At 33.3% G+C, this 21,123-nt stretch overlaps 1 protein-coding gene across 2 annotated transcripts in view; it reads right to left on the reverse strand.

Moving 5' to 3' along the window:
* Nucleotides 1-3,811: 3,811 nt before the first annotated feature.
* Nucleotides 3,812-21,123, reverse strand: part of LOC127716728 (ribonucleoside-diphosphate reductase large subunit-like) — a 39,156-nt gene continuing 21,844 nt past the window's right edge. For both annotated transcript variants that reach the window (XM_052222975.1, XM_052222974.1), the window contains exons 7-18: nt 20,111-20,196; nt 19,197-19,338; nt 17,788-17,871; nt 16,304-16,545; nt 15,450-15,651; nt 13,810-13,959; nt 12,449-12,670; nt 11,776-11,852; nt 11,120-11,255; nt 9,325-9,420; nt 5,900-6,088; nt 3,812-4,964 (exon numbers count right to left, since the gene is read on the reverse strand). In XM_052222975.1, coding sequence (XP_052078935.1) covers nt 4,752-4,964; nt 5,900-6,088; nt 9,325-9,420; nt 11,120-11,255; nt 11,776-11,852; nt 12,449-12,670; nt 13,810-13,959; nt 15,450-15,651; nt 16,304-16,545; nt 17,788-17,871; nt 19,197-19,338; nt 20,111-20,196 — 1,839 coding nt within the window. In that variant the 3' untranslated portion in view covers nt 3,812-4,751. The remainder of the gene's footprint in view (nt 4,965-5,899; nt 6,089-9,324; nt 9,421-11,119; nt 11,256-11,775; nt 11,853-12,448; nt 12,671-13,809; nt 13,960-15,449; nt 15,652-16,303; nt 16,546-17,787; nt 17,872-19,196; nt 19,339-20,110; nt 20,197-21,123) is intronic.

A 21,123-nucleotide genomic window follows, 5' to 3' on the forward strand; every position in this document is an offset into this window, starting at 1 on the left:
TCAACTTTGAAAAAAACAAGCCTGACAGAATCAATGGATCGAAAGATACCGCCAATGTTGGCAATAATTTTCCAGAATTGCTTTAGACTCCCACACATTACTAGTTTTAAGAAAGAACACTTTCTCCTTGTTAAACCTAAAACAGGTCATTTTGCTGATGCGTTAATGACCAATGGTTTGTTTTTTTCCAATCTTGGTACATGTATTTCAACGTAATATATGTAGCATTGTTTAATGCAGAGTCGATATTTCAACATTGAAACAATCAGACAACGCTTCTGCATTCTATATAGACTATTAGTAATTAGCATTGGATTTTTAAATATTTTTGCCTCAAGCATCACTGAAAGGACATTTATTGGCGACATGCGCATCTAGTACAGAAAAATTGGTACCGTCAATGTTACTTCTACCACTGTGTCGATGCCTCTGTTGGTGGACTGTTAGTCCTCCCAGGATATCACCAGACCAGCAGCCAGTATTCCGGTACTGCATGGTATGAAAATACGGACTTTTTGTTATAAAAATTTGCTGTTACAAAAGTTACAGAAATTATCTCACATTAAGGTAATATTTCTCCCGCATGCAAAGCTCTGATTCCTTACCAGGCTTTGGCTATCCTTTTTTATCCTTTTTGGATTATAGCTCCATCTTTTAAATAAGCTTTGGATTTTCAAAATATTTTGGTGCAGAAAAATTGGTATCGTTTATGTTGTTCTAAAAGTTAATGTTTAAGGTTGCGTTTCGTTTCCAGTTGAAATATTTTTTGTGCAAGTTCTGTTTCCATGGACATATAAATATATACTATTCGTCCAGCATTTTGTTCTTTAATACTCGAATCAGTTGGTATACATTCAAATCACATTAGATAACACATGTGTGTTAAAAGTTTATTTGATATTTAGGGAGTTGGGGTCTTAGAAACGGAAAATTAACTCAACTTATAAAAAATGAAAATATCACTTCATAAATTTAATGGATTTACCTTTTATATCGGGAAGCCGAAGACCACAAATGTAAATTAAAAAAATGTAGCTTTCTACACTTGTTTTTGTTATCAATATGTGTGAATCAATCATTAAAGTAGTCGAAGTAAACTCCACAACTATTTATGAGATTCTTTCAATTTAAGACATTTTTCGACTGTTTAGACTTTCAAAACTCACAAGTCGAATAGAAAATGACAAAATCCCCAGTGAATTAAAAAGGAAAAACAACGAAAAAACAAACCAGTAAAAGTTATAGTGTCGAATATAGAAAACTAGAACATGAGCAACAGCAAGCCGACCAAAAAATGGTGCTCCGGAAGGGTAAGCAGATCCTGATTCTAAAGTTGCAGTAGTAAATCTAAGATGAAGACTATATCTGTTTTCAGACTAGCCAGTTATTTCTTGAACACCTGAATCAATTGATTTGATATTAGATATAATGGAGTGTCATTAGAAGAGAGGCGAAGGATAACAAAGGGACATTCAAACTCACAAGTCGCAAAATAAAATGACAACGTCATGGCTTAAAAGGTGGAGACAGACACAAATAACAGTACACAAAACACCACATAGTCGGTGCAGATTTTTTTGTTTTATATTTTGCTGTTTTTGAAGTTTGCGGCCTTTTGACAGAATAAAATATTGCTTGAAAATCAGTTTCTGAAAGAACTAATAAATAAAATTATCATAAATGTGTCATATGTAAATCTCTAATTTCTTGCCCGGTCTTGGCAGTTCTTTTTGTCCTACTTTGGTTTATAAGCTTTTCTTTTTTAAATTAAAAATTGGATATTCAAAATTTTGGCCTCGAGGATACCTGAAGAGACGTTTTGTGCAGAAAAATGGGTACCATTAATGTTGTTACTAACACTGCATTGATACCGCTCTTGTTTACTGTTAGTCCCTGGATGGTATCACCGGCCCAGTAGCTAGTACTTCAGTAATGGCATGAAAATACGGATTTTGTGTTATTAAAATTTTCCGTTACAAAATTTAGGAAATTTTTATTTTAGTAATATATCTCCCTCAGGCGAAGCTCTGATTCCTTCCCAGACTTTAAAGAGATATTTAGTGTTGAAATGCGAATCTAGATCAGGTCGCTTAAAAATATCATTTTTTTGGTAAAATCATAGTGAAAGGGCAATAACTCTCTAAAAAGTTAACTGACAATTTCAGTCATGTTGACATATTTGTAGATCTAGTTCTGTTGATCATTTTTGCTTTCAAAAGTTTTATCCACATTTGTATCTTTTTCAAGGTAATAAGCAAAAACTTCAATAATGAGTCGACTAAAGATTTCAGCCATGATGGCTTATCTGTAGATCTAGTCTTGCTGATCATTAATGCTATATTAAATTTCCATCTTCGAAAGAATAGGCAAATATTAAAACAAGAGTGCACAAGCCCAAATGTATCCGAGATATGGACGACCACGAAAACTTAACCTTGTTCACCGATCCATGAACTGAGGTCGAGGTCAAGTGAAAACTGTCAGATAGGCATAGGGACCTTGCAAAGTACGTACATACCAAATAAAGGTACTAGTATCCTATTACTCATAATAAGAGAGATATTAAGAATTCTAAAAATCTTTTTTCAAGCAGTCCCTGAACCACGAAAAATGAGGTCAAGGACAATGGACATATGACAGACGGAATCTTCAGAACATAATGCATTTATATACAAAGTATGAAGGATCCAGGTTTTCTACCTTCTGAATATAAGCTTTCAAGAAGTTTGTTAACACCGACATGGCAGACGAATCACTATCCCTGTCTCGCTTTATACTGCGACAGAAGTCACAGGCTCGACAAAAAATTGGGAAAAATCGTCAAAGGCCTGGGGCAATTACTTCAATAAGGAGTCAACTGACGATTTCAGTTATGTTGACTCACTTGTACATCTCGACTTGTTGAATATTTTGGCTAGGTTTATTGCTAGAATTTACTTTACATGCACTTACGAGAGCAATACATAATTTAGAGGAATAATATTCACCAATATTTATGCAATAAACAGGCTTAACAAACTGTTAAAATGTAATTGGAAAAGAGATCAAGTCGATAATTTGAAGCTATATTTGGACTAGTGCAATATTACAGAATACTGAATGCTAATTTTTCGTTACGTTCTACCGGAAGTAGAACATTGCTATATAATAATAATATTTACCATATTATATGAAAAGTCAACATGACAACCATTTAAATCATTAAAAAAATTGTTGCTGCCAAAGGAAAAAATGATGAGGGAGGGAAGAGAGAAAAAGAAAAAAGAAATTACTCTGGATTGATAATTTCTGTTTGATTCCATAAAATCTGAAGATATTTTGGAAAATCTGTTGTTTCATTAGACATTTATGACTCAAACTTTTTATTTCTTGCATATTTTTTTGTACTGGTATTTTATATGTTATGAATATAAATAACAACAACTCTTGTATATATAAATAACGTTATTAATGTTTACAAGGCGGGGATAAGGTATTCGATGTTTTAAACTGACAAATGTACATATTTCAATAAAATATGAAAAACTCTGCAAAACATTTATAGTCAATAGACCATGACCAAGAGCAGGGTTATAAAATCTCCATGGAACTGCACATATTTCATCTATTAAAGTGAAATAAATAAAGGCCTGTCAGAAACCAAATGCAATGCTAGTTCCCATATAATTAATATTTCCAAAAATACTTTATCCGAACTGATTTCAAACTATCAAGAACTGACAGATGCCCAGTATTTCTATGTCCCTGGCACCGTGCCGAATGAGGAACAAAATATATTCTAAAGTGGCACATATAAATACTAAATAATAACTGTGGTTTGAGATGATTTAATAAATAGCTATAAATATTACTATAATTAAAGGACATGTATATGGCAACTGGATATTAACACAACATATTACTTCAGTAATTCCCAAGAAACTCCATAATTATACGAAACATAACAATATACATTACATCCACTTTTTTTTTATTTAAAAATATTTAATATCAAATTTATTTCATTTAATGAATAATTACTTGAAAACACCATACATGATTTAAAGAGAGACCCCTTCATAAAAATCAGAAGTAAATATTTTGTATTTAAATTTTCATTAGGTTAGGCCAGCTCCTAAAATAAAATAAGTTTCCCCCCCCCCCCCTCCCTGTAGTGTTATGTACCACCTTGACACATTCCTGACATTGTAAGGATTCTTCTAATCAAGATGTACCTGCGCAGTGAACATTCAAGAAAAAGAAATGTAAAATATGAATTTCTTCCTCAATTTGTCAAGAAAATTATTTGTGTAGTAATGATCTTGTTACGTAAAAAAGTAAATATTTTGTCAAAATTCTATGAAAATTAAACGAGCCAAATAAATTTTAGTCGAGGTGTTTTGTACCACCTTAATTGACCTCTGATCACTCATCAGAAGAATGGAACAGTCATGGAAGAAAACATGAGTTCCCTATTTTGGCATGTAAGGAAAGCCAAATATCGGAAATAACAATATTTCATTTTTGACCCTTTAATTTTCAAATACAACCTTTAGTCAAATTAGATTAAAATCAAGCACTAATATAGTGAGAATAGTATGGCATTACATGATCTTCAACTACAATGTAGATTGGAAACAATATCTACGAGATTCAATATAATTTTAACATTGCAGGTCACCTAAACTATTCTCTGCACTAATGAGTTAACGAACACAATGACAACAATATGAGCACGAGAGACAGACAGACAAAAGTTGACACGAATAACACTATGATCCACACATAAGACAGTCATCTTTGTTCTTCAGTGAGCAAGCCATAGCTGCCATGTTGTTGTCTTGTGTTTCTCCATCGGTCTTCGACTCTGAATTGTCGGCAGATTTAGTTGTGGAAGACTGCTGCAGCTTTTTCTTATCTACTGTGAATTGAATTGCTTGGGCTGCTGCCTTGGTTCTTAGATAATACATTCCTGTTTTACAACCCTGTAAAATAAAAATATTTATGCATCATATAACACCATGCTCTACTCCATGTTCAGTGAATCATGAAATCTGAGTCAAAACATAATTTGGTACATATTTCCAAACCAAAAATAAACATTGTTTGACATTTGTAATTTTTGCCTTTTTTAGCTTGCTATGCATGAGTTTTGCTCATTGTTGGAAGCTGTCAGCAAACTATAGTTGCTAACTTCAACATCATTTTGTTTCATTGGCAATTATCAAATCTCATTTCTATATGTGTTTTAAGTATCAAGTTGATGTGACAAACAATACAACACATTTTATACCTAATATGAAAAGATGAAAAGAAAAAGATTTTTCTGTTATATGGAAAATTTTTATGCAGTAAAATAATCTTTTTATGCATTCATCAGTTTTTTTTGTGGTTTTTTTTCTCTCTCAAAAATTAAATAATTGCATTCCAACATTTTTTTATTTAGATTTTTTTTTAAACATCACAGATGACAGGAGACTTATTCAAAAAGTTTCATGGTTTTTTTTTAAGTGCCAGTCTTTGTAAGAATCAGGCAATTTTGAAAAAAATCAAAACATGGCCGAAAAAACCCACCGACCTAACCATCCTATTTTGAAGTTACCCTCATCCCAAGTTAGAATTGGTAGGTCTTTCTTTTCTGCGTGTCTGGTAATTCGAGAAATCTCTAGATAAATTTTGGTTAGAATGATAGCAAATTACGGAGTTAGCTCCCCTTAATTTTCAATTTCTAGTGCATTTCAACCAAATTATATCATGAATTACCAGAACAGGACAAGGAAACAAATGTTTTATTCATGTACCATTATACGTTTTGAACAAAAATTAATGTCAACTTGAGTGGGTTTTTGTTTGTCATGTTTTCACCACTGCCTGATTCTTAGGCAGATTGGCACTTAAGTGATTCGCAAAATATCCTTACCAATTTCCATGCATAGAAGTGCATGCTGGTCAACTTTCCATAGTTAGGTTCAGCTATATGGATGTTGAGAGATTGGCTCTGGTCAATAAAAGCACCTCTGTCGGCAGACATTTTGATGACCGTCTTCTGTGATATTTCCCATACAGTTTTGTACAGCTTCTTCAATTTTTCTGGGATTTCATCAACATTCTATAATTTCAATATTTTAAATTAGAGAATGAAATTTATAATATGAACAGAAATGACTTAATTAAAGCAATTAATACACCAAGAAGTTACTATGCTCTTGAAAAAACAAAAAATAGCTTTTATTTGGTGCAAAAATGTGTTTTACCCTCCCGTTTTTATTCGATTGGCAAGCTCTGAAAAAGCCTTCTCCAGTTCAGGAATGGAGACCCATATTACATGAACTTAAATTTCTGATCATTAGTTATTTTTGTTTCAGTTGGATATGTTTTACTTGTTGAACACAATACTCAAAAGTATCCAAGTAAAAATTTATAAAAGTAAACCATTATAGGCCACAGTACGGTCTTCAACACTGAGCCTTGGCTCAGGCTGTTGAAAATGTAATTTGACCTTTTATCACTGAAAAAAATTTAGATTTGTAAGAGACAGTTAAAACACACATTTTGGGGGCATATAAACATTACTTATGTCCCTTGGACATTATTTCTGGTAACAGTTCTTTGATGGCATTTTTAAAATTTATTTACATCTTTTCTCAAGTTTGGGTCATTTTATAGCTAGAAATATTGTGTATAAATAACTTCTCAACTGTTCATTCTAGTATGTCAAACAATGATGGTGTGATTATTAATTCACTATACATCTATCAACAGATATGAAACCCGTTCTATGAACAATGACATGCTTTATCATGAGAATATGTCCTGTTTTGTACTTAATCAATACCGTAGAAAGGCTTGTATAGTCCGCGGTTTTATTCTCCAAAATTGGACCTTCCAGACAGGGTGCGGACTATAGAGTACAATAAGCAAGAAATAAGAGAAAAATTTCAATTTCGCGGGCGAGGTGGTTTGTTTACATTCCGCCATCTTTGTTATTTATGTTGTAGAGGGCGCTCTTATCATTTTTCAAACTAATAATTTTAACTCATCCATATTAATAAGTTATTTCTATTCAATATCAAATTAATACTGATAAATATAACAAGAGTGCACACGCTGAAATGTCTCGCCTTCTTTACTAATCATTGATATTATGTTGATAGTCCTAAATATAAAGCTTTATTACAACTGTCACATAAACTTAACATTAACCAAGTAAACTAAACATTGACCAATGAACCATGAAAATGAGGTCAAGGTCAGATGAACCATGCTAGGCAGGCATGTACAGCTAACAATTCTTCCATACAACAAATATAGTTGACCTATTGCTTATAGTTTAAGAAAAACAGACGAAAACACAAAAACTTAACACTGAGCAATGAACCTTGAAAATGAGGTCAAGGTCAAATAAAACCTGCGTGACTGACATATAGATCATAAAATATTTCCATACACCAAATATAGTTGAACTATTGCATATAGTATTAGAAAAAAAGACCAAAACTCAAAAACTTAACTTTGACCACTGAACCATGAAAATGAGGTCAAGGTAAGATGACACCTGCCAGCTAGACATGTACACCTTACAATCATTCCATACACCAAATATAGCTGACCTATTGCATGCAGTATTAGAAAAAAAGACCAAAACTCAAAAACTTAACTTTGACCACTGAACCATGAAAATGAGGTCAAGGTCAGATGACACCTGCCAGCTAGACATGTACACCTTACAATCATTCCATACACCAAATATAGTAGACCTATTGCATACAGTATAAGAAAAACAGACCAAAACACAAAAACTTAACTATAACCACTGAACCATGAAAATGAGGTCAAGGTCAGATGACACCTGCCAGTTGGACATGTACACCTTACAGTCCTTCCATACACCGAATATACTAGACCTATTGCTTATAGTATCTGAGATATGGACTTGACCACGAAAACTTAACCTTGTTCACTGATCCATGAAATGAGGTCGAGGTCAAGTGAAAACTGTCTGACGGGCATGAGGACCTTGCAAGGTACGCACATACCAAATATAGTTATCCTATTACTTATAATAAGAGAGAATTTAACATTACAAAAAATCTGAACTTTTTTTTCAAGTAGTCACTGAACCATGAAAATGAGGTCAAGGACATTGGACATGTGACTGACGGAAACTTCGTAACATGAGGCATCCATATACAAAGTATGAAGCATCCAGGTCTTCCATCCTCTAAAATATAAAGCTTTTAAGAAGTTAGCTAACGCCGCCGCCGCCGTAGCCGCTGCCGCCGCCGGATCGCTATCCCTATGTCGAGCTTTCTGCGACAAAAGTCGCAGGCTCGACAAAAACTAAACCTTTCATTACAAATTTCTCGTTTCTTTTCAATGCATTGGTTGAAATAAACTGGTATCTGCTTGATTGAAACGATACAAACATAGTGAAAAAGACAACCGTAAACCAGCTTAGAATTTGTAAACTACAAAATGTAATCGGTTATTGTTCCTTCCGTTTTGGTGTTTCATACTGACTAATATGGTTTGTATTAACTTAAGACCCTTCAAACATTAATGTGATTGATATATTAAAGACTGTTTTACAAAAGGATGGAACTGTTTTACTTTCAAAGTCGTATTATAGTGATATCTGTTATGTACGGATTTCGACTCTCACCGGTTAATTTCTTCTTTTACACGTGCTTTTTAAACTTCCTGTTTAAACATACACAAGTTTCTAAATTGTCATTTAAGTGAATTAAACTTATTTTAACAATCATGAAGCGTTCTAGAATCATTTACAAGCAGTTTCAGCTTCTGTTTGATGATGGAAAACAGGTTTTTCCAAGAAAATACCGCAAACGACCGCACACGATTTGAAATTACCGGAGTTTCATTAGACCTTTTCTAACAGTTACAAAAAGTTTTTTTACCTAAAATTTCGTAGGGAGAAGGGGGTGCGGACTATGTACCAGTGCGAACTATACAAGCCTTTCTACGGTATGCCAAGTCATATTTTAAAGGTGCTAGCTTACAATCAAATATTAGACTCGGACAAATACTAAATACTATATGCACGAGGACTGGCAAAAAAATAACAATCAATGGTTGGCCGCTTTGCATATTCAAAATGTATGTGGGAGGGTAGGAAGGGGAGTTTAATTATTGAATGTGGGTCATGGATCTTTTTTCAGTATGCGTCATGCGTCTATTACCATTATGAAAAATTATCTAAAAAAAAAGTTCTTGTTTGTGGGGATATTTTGAATGTCCCTTCCTACCCTCCCATAAACATTTTGATGGAATAGCTCTAAGGAATCAGTATTTTTTTTATTTTTGTTTCGACTATAAGTCACTTACTTGAATTGATCCACCATGAGCAATAATCTTGTTCTTCATATCTTCATTCCACAATCCCAATTCTGTCAGATCTTTCAACAAATGGTGATTCACAATCTAAAAATTAAAACCTTTCTATAAAATCAACAATTATGGATATACCCTTAATTTTCCTGATTCACCATGTACCTCATTTAAAAAATGTAAAATTTAAGATGGAAAGGAATGAGTCAATGTGATTTTTAACAGGAACAAAGTTTTCTACTTTAAAGTTACAAGCTGAAGAAATAATTCTTTTACAGAAAGCTTGATTTATTTTTTTATTTTTTTCAAATAGGTTAAAAAGTAAAATAACAAAAAATGCCGAACTCCAAGATACATTATTTGCTAAATTTTATATCTGTACAAGAGCTTTTCTAAAAGCAATAAAAGCACAATAGACTACACGAAATTCGTCGGACCGTCTGACAAATCTGGTGAATAATGGATCGGTCTGGTAAAATTTTGTTGAATTCCGGTCCGAACGTCCGGTGTTGTTTTTTTTTCATGGATTTTTCTAGCATTATTCCCAATGACAAAAAACCTACATTTTTCCCAGCAAAATTCCCAAACCATCTCAAAATTCATTTTCATCTTTATTATTCATGACAGCGGTGTTTATTTTGTTCAACCACTAGCTTTATGCCGAAAATTGCCAACAAGTAATGTGTAAATCAAAGTAAAAACATATCTGACTGACATAAACAACAATGGCTGCCATCAACCGGAAATGTAGACAATACTTGGATCAGATTCCTGGAATGGATAAGACTAATTCCCTTTGCCGATCAAATACAATAAATAAATAAATAAAAATCCAAGCAGGTCACAAAATACAGCTATGAAATATAAACACTAGAATTGAAAACCAAAAGATATATGAAAAAGAAACAGGAAATATTTTATACAGAAACTCTAAATTATTTTTAGTTCACAAATAATTTTCATGTCAAAATCCAATAAAATGTGACATTACTTTTCTTTAACACTGAAATGCATTCAAGCAATTGTGCACAACTGTCATCAAGATATACACTCTTGTCGCATGATTTTGTTTTTGTGCATTTTGGAGAGGAGTATGGCACAACAAGTCACAAGTTTGTTGTATTTTGTTGGATAATATACAATTAGATTGTAAAAAAAATTGGTCTGGTAAAATTTCATTCGGTCTGGTAAAGATAGATTGTTTACCAAACCGAATGTCCTGTAAAAATAAAATTCATTCGTCCTGTAAAAATAAAATTCATTCGTGTAGTCTGGCACAACCTAAAACACATCTAATGACATAAGGCCAGTTGGAAAATACTGTATACCAAAGTTGCAATATTTCTATTTTATTAATATGCAAATTGCAATGGAAAAAGTTTTGCAAAAAATCCTTGCATTTCAAATTTTTACCATTATTTGTATGCACCATTTGCTGAAATCGCAATTATCAATCTTGCATTTTTGTTCATTTTTCAAAAACCTGAATAATGAATGTACACAAATATCACTCAATGTTTACACTACCGCTGTTCACCTCCTTGAAATATTGTGGATTCATTTTTATATTTCTGGGATACCAATTTTTATGGTTTTTGTGGATAACATGGAACCACATGTTTTATAGTTCAACAAATTTTCCATAGGATTGTATGCAGACTTTGGCAAAACCACAAAAATACAATCATTCCCCAATCCGTGATAATAGGAACCCACGAAAGTAGATGAAATCACAGTAGTTAGTTGACGTTTAATTCTATAAGGACTGAATCATATACTTTTTACAACGTACCTGGAATTCTCCTGACAATACCCTTCTGCTGTAGATGTTACTGGTGTAAGCTTCTATAGACTCATTGTTACCCAGGATTTGTGCTGTAGAAGCTGTAGGCATTGGAGCTAACAATAAACTGTTCCTTATTCCATGTCTAGGAAAAGAAAATCAAATAGTATTGGACTAATATTCAAACTGATCTGAAAATAAATCAAACAAGTGCACATTGTCTGAAGTATTTAATGTCATCGATCCAAAAATATCTGTGCTTTATGGGTCATTTTGGGCCCTTTATAGCTTGCTGTTTGGTGTGAGCCAAGGCTCCATGTTGAAGGCCATACTTTGACCTATAATTGTTTACTTTTTACGCACTGTGACTTGGATTGAGAGTTGTCTCATTGGCACATATACTACATCTTCTTGTTTCTATTTACCTATTATAGTTCTAATATTATACATATTGTTTTACTGGTAGTTTGCAATTTGTAGTCTGTTAATGAATAAAATAATTTTTAACCAGTCCTGTTGTGTATTTTGATATGTAGGAAGAACTGATATGCTGTCAGAAGGAAAATTGTGAAAAATTTTGATAGAGCTAAAATTTTGGTTTGGTCAGAAACCCTCAAAGCACAATCTCCCCCCTCTTAATATAGCTTAAATAGAAACAAATTTACTTTGCTATCTTCTTTCTTAATGCATCCCAGTCATTTATTCCAGTGTCTTTAACATTCCACATATCATGTTGCATAATCTAAAATAAAAAAAGGGGGAAATACTACACAAGTTTCACTGTAATACACAATACTCCAAATCACATTTTATCTTTTAAGTTACATGCATCTAAAATGTCATAAAATTTTAAAAAGGTCTTGACAAGATTTGAAGTTGTTGGACAGATAATTTCCTTGCAGTAAATTCAGGAGTGTTAAGAAATTTCACTTGCAGACGACAATCAAGAAATGCTGTTCAGATATTTTAATTGCAGTCAATCAAAAACTGTTCAGTCTACTTGCAAACAGTTCAATATTCTTTAAATAATTTCATATCAGGTTGAACAGAATTAAATTGCTCAGAGGCAAAGCAAAGTGAACACTTCTAAACTAATAGGAGCGGAAGGTATCTGATTATCATCTTAAACAATGAATTTTAATTATTGGCTTTTTGTTCACTTTTCAGTTGATGCTGAGTATGCAGAGGTCAAGATTGACAATAATAAATGCACACATGATCAATTTCTAAATTTACAGTATTTTCTATATATACATGAACAAGTAAGCCATATTCTCATCAAATTGGGAATTAATTTGCTGTTGGTAAAACCAGATAACACTACTCCATTGTACATACCCCTTTGCTGACAGGTGAGCCTTTATATGTTTCATATGTGCCTAACTTCTTAGCTAAATCACAACTGGCGTCCAAAGCTGCATAGTAGATTGTGTCGAAGATTTCCCTGTTCAGTTTCTGGGCCTCTTCACTTTCAAACGGGAACCTCATCAAGATGAAAGCATCTGCTAGTCCCTGGACTCCAATACCAATAGGTCTGTGTCTGAAGTTGGACCTTTTGGCCTAAAATTTATAAATACGATACATACTACTGAGAAAATTACAACTAGGAAATTGCGAACAAAGTTGTAAACTGAAGAAAGTAATGTGCTGTTTGTGCATTTTTTTTTTTAAGAAAAAATCAAGTTGAAATCTTGCATCAGTTCTTTTCCAAAGCAAAACATTGAGTATATATGTTAAAGAAAAATTGTATACGTAGATTGGATTTATTTGGCAATTTGACCATCTTTATTTACCTTCAATCTATGGGGAGGCCTGCAATTTTTGACAATTCACTACCATAAATGTCATTAAAATTAGGTTCTCATTTTTACACATAAAAAGGTAGGGAAACACTTACAGCACATTGGCTTGAGTGTGTAGGTATGGGTAGTATCTTTGGTTAGCTTGCTTGCTAGCTCAACCATGAAATCATTATTAGCTAAGGTACAACCTTCTTTTGGTGAAGTCAATAGTTAAGCAGGGAACCAATCAAAAGTAGGAACAGTATACAAATATTGTGAAACCAGTTTTACAAGTTAGTTCAAAAGTATGTTTTCATGTTGTAGGTGTGTTTGATTTGTCAATTTCATTTCGATCAATTACCTGTTTATTTATATAACTAGATTGTTTACATGTGTAATTCTATAGAACATTATGATTTAATCAATTTGATAAAAAAACTTTTCATATCCTTTCAATATTTATATTCATGTATATTTATAATAAGAATAGCATAATCTTTGAATTTGATGTGTATTTTTTTAGGGGAGTGCTACAGAAGGTGTAAAAATAAATCTAGTCGGGTCAAATATTTGAGATGTTCCTCTCACTATGCTACTGTATTGTTTTGATCAAAATGAATTTGACAAATCAAACACACCTACGACATGCTTGTAGTTGACTATATTTTAAATGTAGATTGAAAAACATATTTCTGTACTGGTTTCACAATGTTTATGCAGTCCTTACTTTTGATTGGTTCTTTGCTTAACTATAATAATTGACTCCGCCCAAAGGAAGGTAGTACCTTAACTAATAATGATTTCATCGTTCAGCTAGCAAGCAAGCTTACCAAAGATGAACCTTTACCTACACACTCGTCACTGTGCTGTAACATTTTTATTTTGGTCAAAGTACTTAACTATCTATTGCTGTCTTACCTCAGGAACAGGGTAATAGTTGACTTCAATAATCTTATTTAGATTCCGTACTATGACTTTTGTCACCATCTTAAGTTTCTCAAAGTCAAAAGTTTTATCTGGTTTTACATACATATTCAATGCTATGGATGCTAAATTACACACTGCAACCTGAAAAAGGAAATGAATTCAAATTATAATCTAGTTTTGCTTTAATATTGAATATATGTTAAAGAGTTATTCTGATAGCTTTTATGAAAGCACTGATTGTTTGATTAAGTAGAAAACAACAAGCGAAACTGCAAGATACTGCTCACTGATGATACCCCCGCCCAAATACTTGACGGTAAACAGGAAGTTGTTGAGTGATGAATCTGAAAACGCATCACACAGTAAAGCTGACTTATATAAACCCTGAAACCAAATTTCAGAAATCCTTGTATTGTAGTTCCTGAGAAAAGTGTGACGAAAATTTTCAACTTGGATGTCATGTGTAAAATGATGCAAGTGTTCGGTAAACAGGAAGTTGTTGAGTGATGAATATGAAAATGCATCACATGTTAAAGCTGACTTATATAAACCCTGAAACAAAATTTCAGAAATCCTTGTAATGTAGTTCCCGAGAAAGATGCGACGAAAATATTCATGGGACGGACGGATGGATGGACAGACAGAAGTAAAACAGTATACCCCCATAATTTCCTGTCGATATGCACGTCTACATAGTATGTCCTTATTATCTACAAAGTTTCATGAAATTCTGTTGTGTAGTTTCAGATGAGTTGCAATGACAAGAACAGGACTGATGGACTGTAGCATATTGAGGCCATTAAGTTCAAAGGGGCATAACTCCTAGGAAAAAAAATTGAACCATCATTTCCTGTTGATATGAACGTCTACATAGCATGTCCTTATTATCTACAAAGTTTCATGAAATTCTGTGGTGTAGTTTCAGAGGAGTTGCGATGACCAACTGTTGCAGTAGTATATCGAGGCCAATAAGTGCAAAGGGGCGTAGCTCCTAGAAAAAAAATTTAAACATAATTTCCTGTCGATATGCACATCTACATAGTATGTCCTTATTATCAACAAAGTTTCATGAAATTCTGTTGTGTAGTTTCAGAGGAATTGCGATGACAAACACTTGCAGTAGCATATTGAGGCCAATAAGTGCAAAGGGGCACAACTCCTAGAAAAAAAATTAAATCATAATTTCCTGTCGTTATGCACATCTACATAGTATGTCCTTAATATCTATAAAGTTTCATGAAATTCTGTTGCGTGGTTTCAGAGGAGTTGCGATGACAAGAACAGGACTGACGGACGGACGGACTGACAAACGGGTCAAAAACATTATACCAGATGCAAAAATTCTTACTCGCATTTGGCGAGTTGGCGAGCGGAGATTTCACACTGTTAAAGTGTACTTTATCCCTGGAGCTACATCTAACATACCTCCCCTAATAACCCAACCACTCAAATTTCAGGTCAGAACAACTGGTAATTTCAAAAATTAAATAATAACCTCATCAGGACTGCTGTATTCCACAATTTCTGAATACAATTTACTACATTTAATGGTTCTTCCTCTCCCAGTCGTCCCCCCACAAGTTTCAAGTGCGAACAAACCACGAGGATTCCAAATATTTTTAAATATTAACCTCATCAGGACTGCTGTATTCCACAATTTCTGTACACAAGTTACTACATTTAATGGTTCCTAGATTTTGTTGATTTGACTTTCTATTACAGTGATCCTTGTATAACATGTATGGGGTACCAGTTTCTGTTTGAGATTCTATGATGGCATACCACAACTGTTGGGCTTTGATGGTTTTACGGCCACGTCCTTCCTTTTCATACCTGTAAAAAACATTAACATTGGATAAGATCATGTCCTTTTGATTATAAAAGTAGCAATGTCAACCCCAAAATAAATTGATGCAAGTATGGAAATTCTAAGCAAATTGTTTTTCAAAAGAACAAGAGAGCAAATGCTGAAATGACTCCCTTGCTTTTCTTATGATTGAACAGGTCACATCAACTGAAAATTATCAATGAAAATTGGTCAAGGTCAGATGATCCCTGCCAGACAGACATGTACACCTTCAAACAATTAAGTGGACCTATTGCTATTAGTAGCCACCAAAACTTGACATTGACAAATAAACCATGATCAGTCTGCATGCACACGGGTGTTTGTTAATATAATTTCTTAAAGTTAAAGAATAGAATACTTGAGAAATATTCATAATTTGGACCTACATTTAAATACACAAAGAGGCTGCAAAGAGGCTACTATGATAACACTTAATACTGATATACAAATTTGTGCTTGCCTGTAGCCAATGCTACTAATTTATGGGCTGGGCCTTCAAGTTTTAGCTGTAAATGTCCATAGTACTCATGTCAATCTTACATATTGTGGCAGGTTGGGTGCCTAGATGAAATATGTTTTCCCTGCCCTGTTTTGCATTTCTTCCCATTTTTTTTTCAACTCAATAGGCCTATTTACCCTTCATATAACTTTTCAAATTCTTCTCCCCAGCAGTCAGCCAATCCCCTACATTCATGAGGACACATCAGGGTCCAATCCCCATTGGATTCCACTCGCTTCATAAACAAATCTGGTATCCACATGGCATAAAACAAGTCTCTTGCCCTTTGCTCTTCCTTTCCCGTGTTCTTCTTACAGTCCAAGAAATCAAATATATCTGCATGCCATGGTTCAAGGTACATAGCAAAGGCACCTGGTCTCTGAATTAAGACAAAAAGTTCATACCAATCATATACTGTAAATTCAGAAATGTTTTAAGGATGTTCGCTCCTCTGTTTCAAAATAACAAGCTTTTTACAAGACTGTTATAAATTGATAGTACATATATATAAATAAACTAAAAAAGCAGAAAAAATTAAGGGTCCATGTGCTTGTTTTTGAGATATAAGACACTGAAAATTTGGCGGGAAATAATTCTCTCTAGATTTTTCATACCTTTAACATTGGCATCTTTTTTCTTTCAAAAACGATGAAAAATTAACAAGGATTTTATAAGATTTCTAAAGCTGACATTTTAAACTATATGTAATAAAATTATGGACAGAAAAGTAAGCGTTAGTGGGCAAAATTTTTTAATGGCACTACATGGATAAAACCAGAGAATTCCGAATATCTGGCATAATTTTAAAAACAAGAGGAGCGAACATCCTTAATGCATTATTTTATGTGATTGTTGGAACAATGTACAATAAAATGTTGATACAGAGATATGTCTCACCTGTATGTAATTTTGATTGACACAGAAGTTATTTTTTTTAAAAAAGGAAGGTTCTTAAATTTTCATTTTTGTTTTTTGCAAGGTCTTCTAGAGGTTGTTTGGTTTTTTTTTCTGTTGAGGTTAATATCTAATATAGCATAAACACCCACATCTATTCCATTTATTGTAAATTTGCTCTCATCCTTAATATGCATCAAATATTTGCCACTGAGGATAAGCAAACATAATCATAATCACACTTATATTTTCATTTCTTTTTTATTTTTGTCTTGTTTTTTTTATAAAACGTTTTCAACGTGAATGCTAGAGATCTTTTACATCTTTGGCACATCAAATCCAGACCCAATATTCTTCTATGAAGCTAGTTCTTTGCAAATATTTCCCAATAGGTAAATAAACATATACATGTATTACTAATCTGAAAGTTGTGAGAATAAGTAATTCGGTATGCTTTGCAAGTAATAATTAATATTGTGCAAGATAATACCAATCTTTCATTTTTAGGGCTATTCCATTAAAATGTATGTGGGAGGGTAGGAAGGTCATGGGTCTTTTTTCAGTATGTGTTTATTACCATTATGCAAAATTATCTAAAAAATGGCTCTTGGTTGTAGGGATATTTTGAAAGTCCCCACCCACCCTCCCACATACATTTTAATGGAATAGCCCTTGACAAGAATTCTTAAAACTATAGAAGAAAAGTGAGGCCACGGTATTTTACTACCTTATTGCCACCTTGGTCAACATATCTGGCTGTATTGTTGTAAACTCTCAACATCGGTAACAGTCCGTTTGAAATACCATTTGTCTATAATATAAAAGAAACAAAGTTATATTTACATATGAAATAACTTGATTCATATAGTTAAAAAAAATATCTTCAAATATGTGTACTCTGATCCCTTTTTTACATGTTAATTTTCATTTGGCAAGTTCTTATAGAACCTAAATCATTTCATTCCAGATAATTTTTTCTGTTGTTGATCTGAGAAATCCACAGCATATTTCGTATTTTAGTTGCCTCCAAATGCAGGGTGTTAAACGAAACTAACTTTTACTCAATAAAGAAGTAACAAGTGAATCTGTGAGCTACTGCTCACTAATGATACCCCAGCCCCGCTAAAAGTATAAGGTAAACAGGAAGTTGTTGAGTGATGAATCTGAAAACACATCACACGGTATAGCTGACTCATATAAACTTTGAAACCAAATTTCAGAAATCCTTGTATTGTAGTTCCTGAGAAAATGTGACAAAAATTTTCAACTTGGCTATCACGTGTAAAATGATACAAGTGTTCGGTAAACAGGAAGATGTTGAGTGATGAATCTGAAAACGCATCACAGGGTATAGCTGACTTATATCATGTATATAAACCCTGAAACTAAATTTCAGAAATCCTTGTAATGTAGTTCCTGAGAGAGATGCGACGAAAAATATTCATGGGACAGAAGGATGGACTGATGGATGGATGGAAGGACGGATGGACAGACAGAGGTAAAACAGTATACCCCCACTTTTTTAAAGTGGGGGTATAATAAATTTTAAACAACAGATTAAGGTGTACAATGTATTTTCTCACACTAGTAACTTAATACAAGGAAAAAATTAGTAACTGGGCAACTCTTGTTTGTATACACCACCACTCATAATTTTTATTTCCATATGTAACAATATTATTGCTTTCAACCACATTACCCACACAAATAAAAAAAGAATGTGTTTGAGGACACGAATGCCCCGGCTCAAGCTTTGCAATTATATAAAGTTAAAAAGGGGCACAACTCTAGAACGGTACTTGACTCACTGCCAAAATTTAAACTCTGCCTGCTAGTTTTGGTTCTTAGCATAGTGTATGAGTTTCATAAAACTTGGACGAGGAAAACTTAAGTTAGAGCGTGGAAACGATAATGGGATCGATGGACAGACAGTCAAGGATAACAATTAATGCCCCCATTGCCTACGACCAGGGCATAAAAATATCCTGTAGTGTCTAACCTTTCCATAAACTTTTTTCCTAAAAAAGCCCATACCTCAAATAAGCAATATACCATGACATCTTTTATTTCATATAGTTTATAAAAGAAACTGTTTTTCTGCACATGAAACATGGACTATTCCAAATATAACCTTACCCCAGCAATGTAGCTTCCTGTAGCTCGAATATTGTGTACATTCAAACCAATCCCACCAGCTGACTTTGATATTAGGGCACATTGTTTTAACGTGTCGTAGATGCCCTCGATACTGTCAGAATGCATGGTCAACAAGAAACAGCTGAAACACAACACAATACATTACAAGAATCCAGTTAATTTCAATCATTTAACATCTAATTTGAATTATGAGGTCATTTTAAAGTCAAAATGTTTGGTTTCAAATGAAATCAAGGATCTGTGTCTATAGGATTATTGCATAGATGGATTATAGTTATTTTGCATTCAATTTATATAATTGACACACAGACCAGAAACCTATCTCCCTACAATTATAGACGGAGCAAATATATACATTGACAAGTGGTCATCTAAAGTTTGTTACTGTGGATTCTTATTTCAATTGTGGAGAACTTATTATCATTGATATCCTGGATATAGAACCACCAATTTAAGTGAAATTTAATTTTACTATAAACAAGAATGCAGAAATAGTCAACACCACAAAAATACAATTATAACTAAATCCACAAAAATAAATGTGTTAGTAAGATCTATACCACTAAAATGGATGTGAGACTGCAGGAAAAAAAACAAACTTCAAAAATCAATTCCAAACATCTCATAACCATTTAAATGGAATAGCCCAAGGAAAATACAGTTTTAATGCATTCTTGAGTAAAGATGTTAATTTCTACCAAGCCATAAAATGACAAGGTTCAAGAGTTTGCTACCAAAAGCATAATTGTTGTATATTTGGCCGTAAGTTTTTGTTGCCTACTTAAAAATCGTTTCAGTAACAATAATAAAATTACATGCGACTATCTCTTCCATAATGAACAAGTTTTGAATTTTCTCTACTTTTTTCTCTAATCACAAAATTTAATATTTACCTTGACAACTGGGGTCGACATGTTCCTGCATTGAACAATGTTGGTGAGGCATGTGTGAACCATTTTTCTGACAACAAATTGTATGTCTGAAGGAAAACAAAACAATCGAATCAATATAAGCAAACATGCTTGCTTCCAAATCCAATTGTAAATCTAATAAATTTGATTACTTGAAAGTTGTATATTGTATGCTGATGCATATTATATTTTTGACCATCAGATACTGTCAATGCTAAAACAATCATCCCTTAAATTGCAGCTCTAGTCCAGCAACAAGTACAACTTGCATATTCTGCAGTTTTCTTAAGTGTGATATTTCCCACTGAGGTCTGGATGTTTTAAAGTTGACACCCAATAGTAACCATACCATACCTCGTAGTTTTTCATACTATGTACCAATCTGATTAAAACACAGGTCCTGTGTTCAAGCTTTGCTTACAAGGATCTCACAACACTGGCATTTTAGTCTGGCATCCTGGCCAAACCTCCTCTTTGCGTTGGTATGGCCAGGCGTAATACAATCCACGTGACCACTTATCAGCGCTGACTAGGACTGAATTATTGTGCATATGCCTTTTATATAAACAAATATAGCGAACAGATCATTAACTAGTGATTCACGATGTTACTTAATAATGTTAAGGATTATTGTTGCTATAGTTTTCTGGAATTTGTATTTTGTATCAATTTAAAAATGATTTTCAATAAATTCATGGCAATATAAATATTTCTTGCTATGTGTCAATTTATGATGCTATCCAATGATGCATCATTCTAACATCAAATAAATGAATACATGTGTTATTCCACCTGGCTCTACTGTCAAGCAGTGAGCCAGGATCCAAGGCAAATGAAATTTCAGCCTTCAAATTTATGATAGTATTCAATAATGCGACAAAACAAGATGATCCAAAAAGGTCTTTCAAACAAAGTAAAAAGGAGCTTTATCAGACCCTTGTAAGCAAATCTTGGATACAGGATCTGTATCTTAGTCAGATGGGACAATGTACTTA

Source organism: Mytilus californianus, unplaced genomic scaffold (assembly GCF_021869535.1).
Source record: "Mytilus californianus isolate M0D057914Y unplaced genomic scaffold, xbMytCali1.0.p SCAF_9, whole genome shotgun sequence".
Classification (NCBI taxonomy): Eukaryota; Metazoa; Mollusca; class Bivalvia; order Mytilida; family Mytilidae; genus Mytilus; species Mytilus californianus.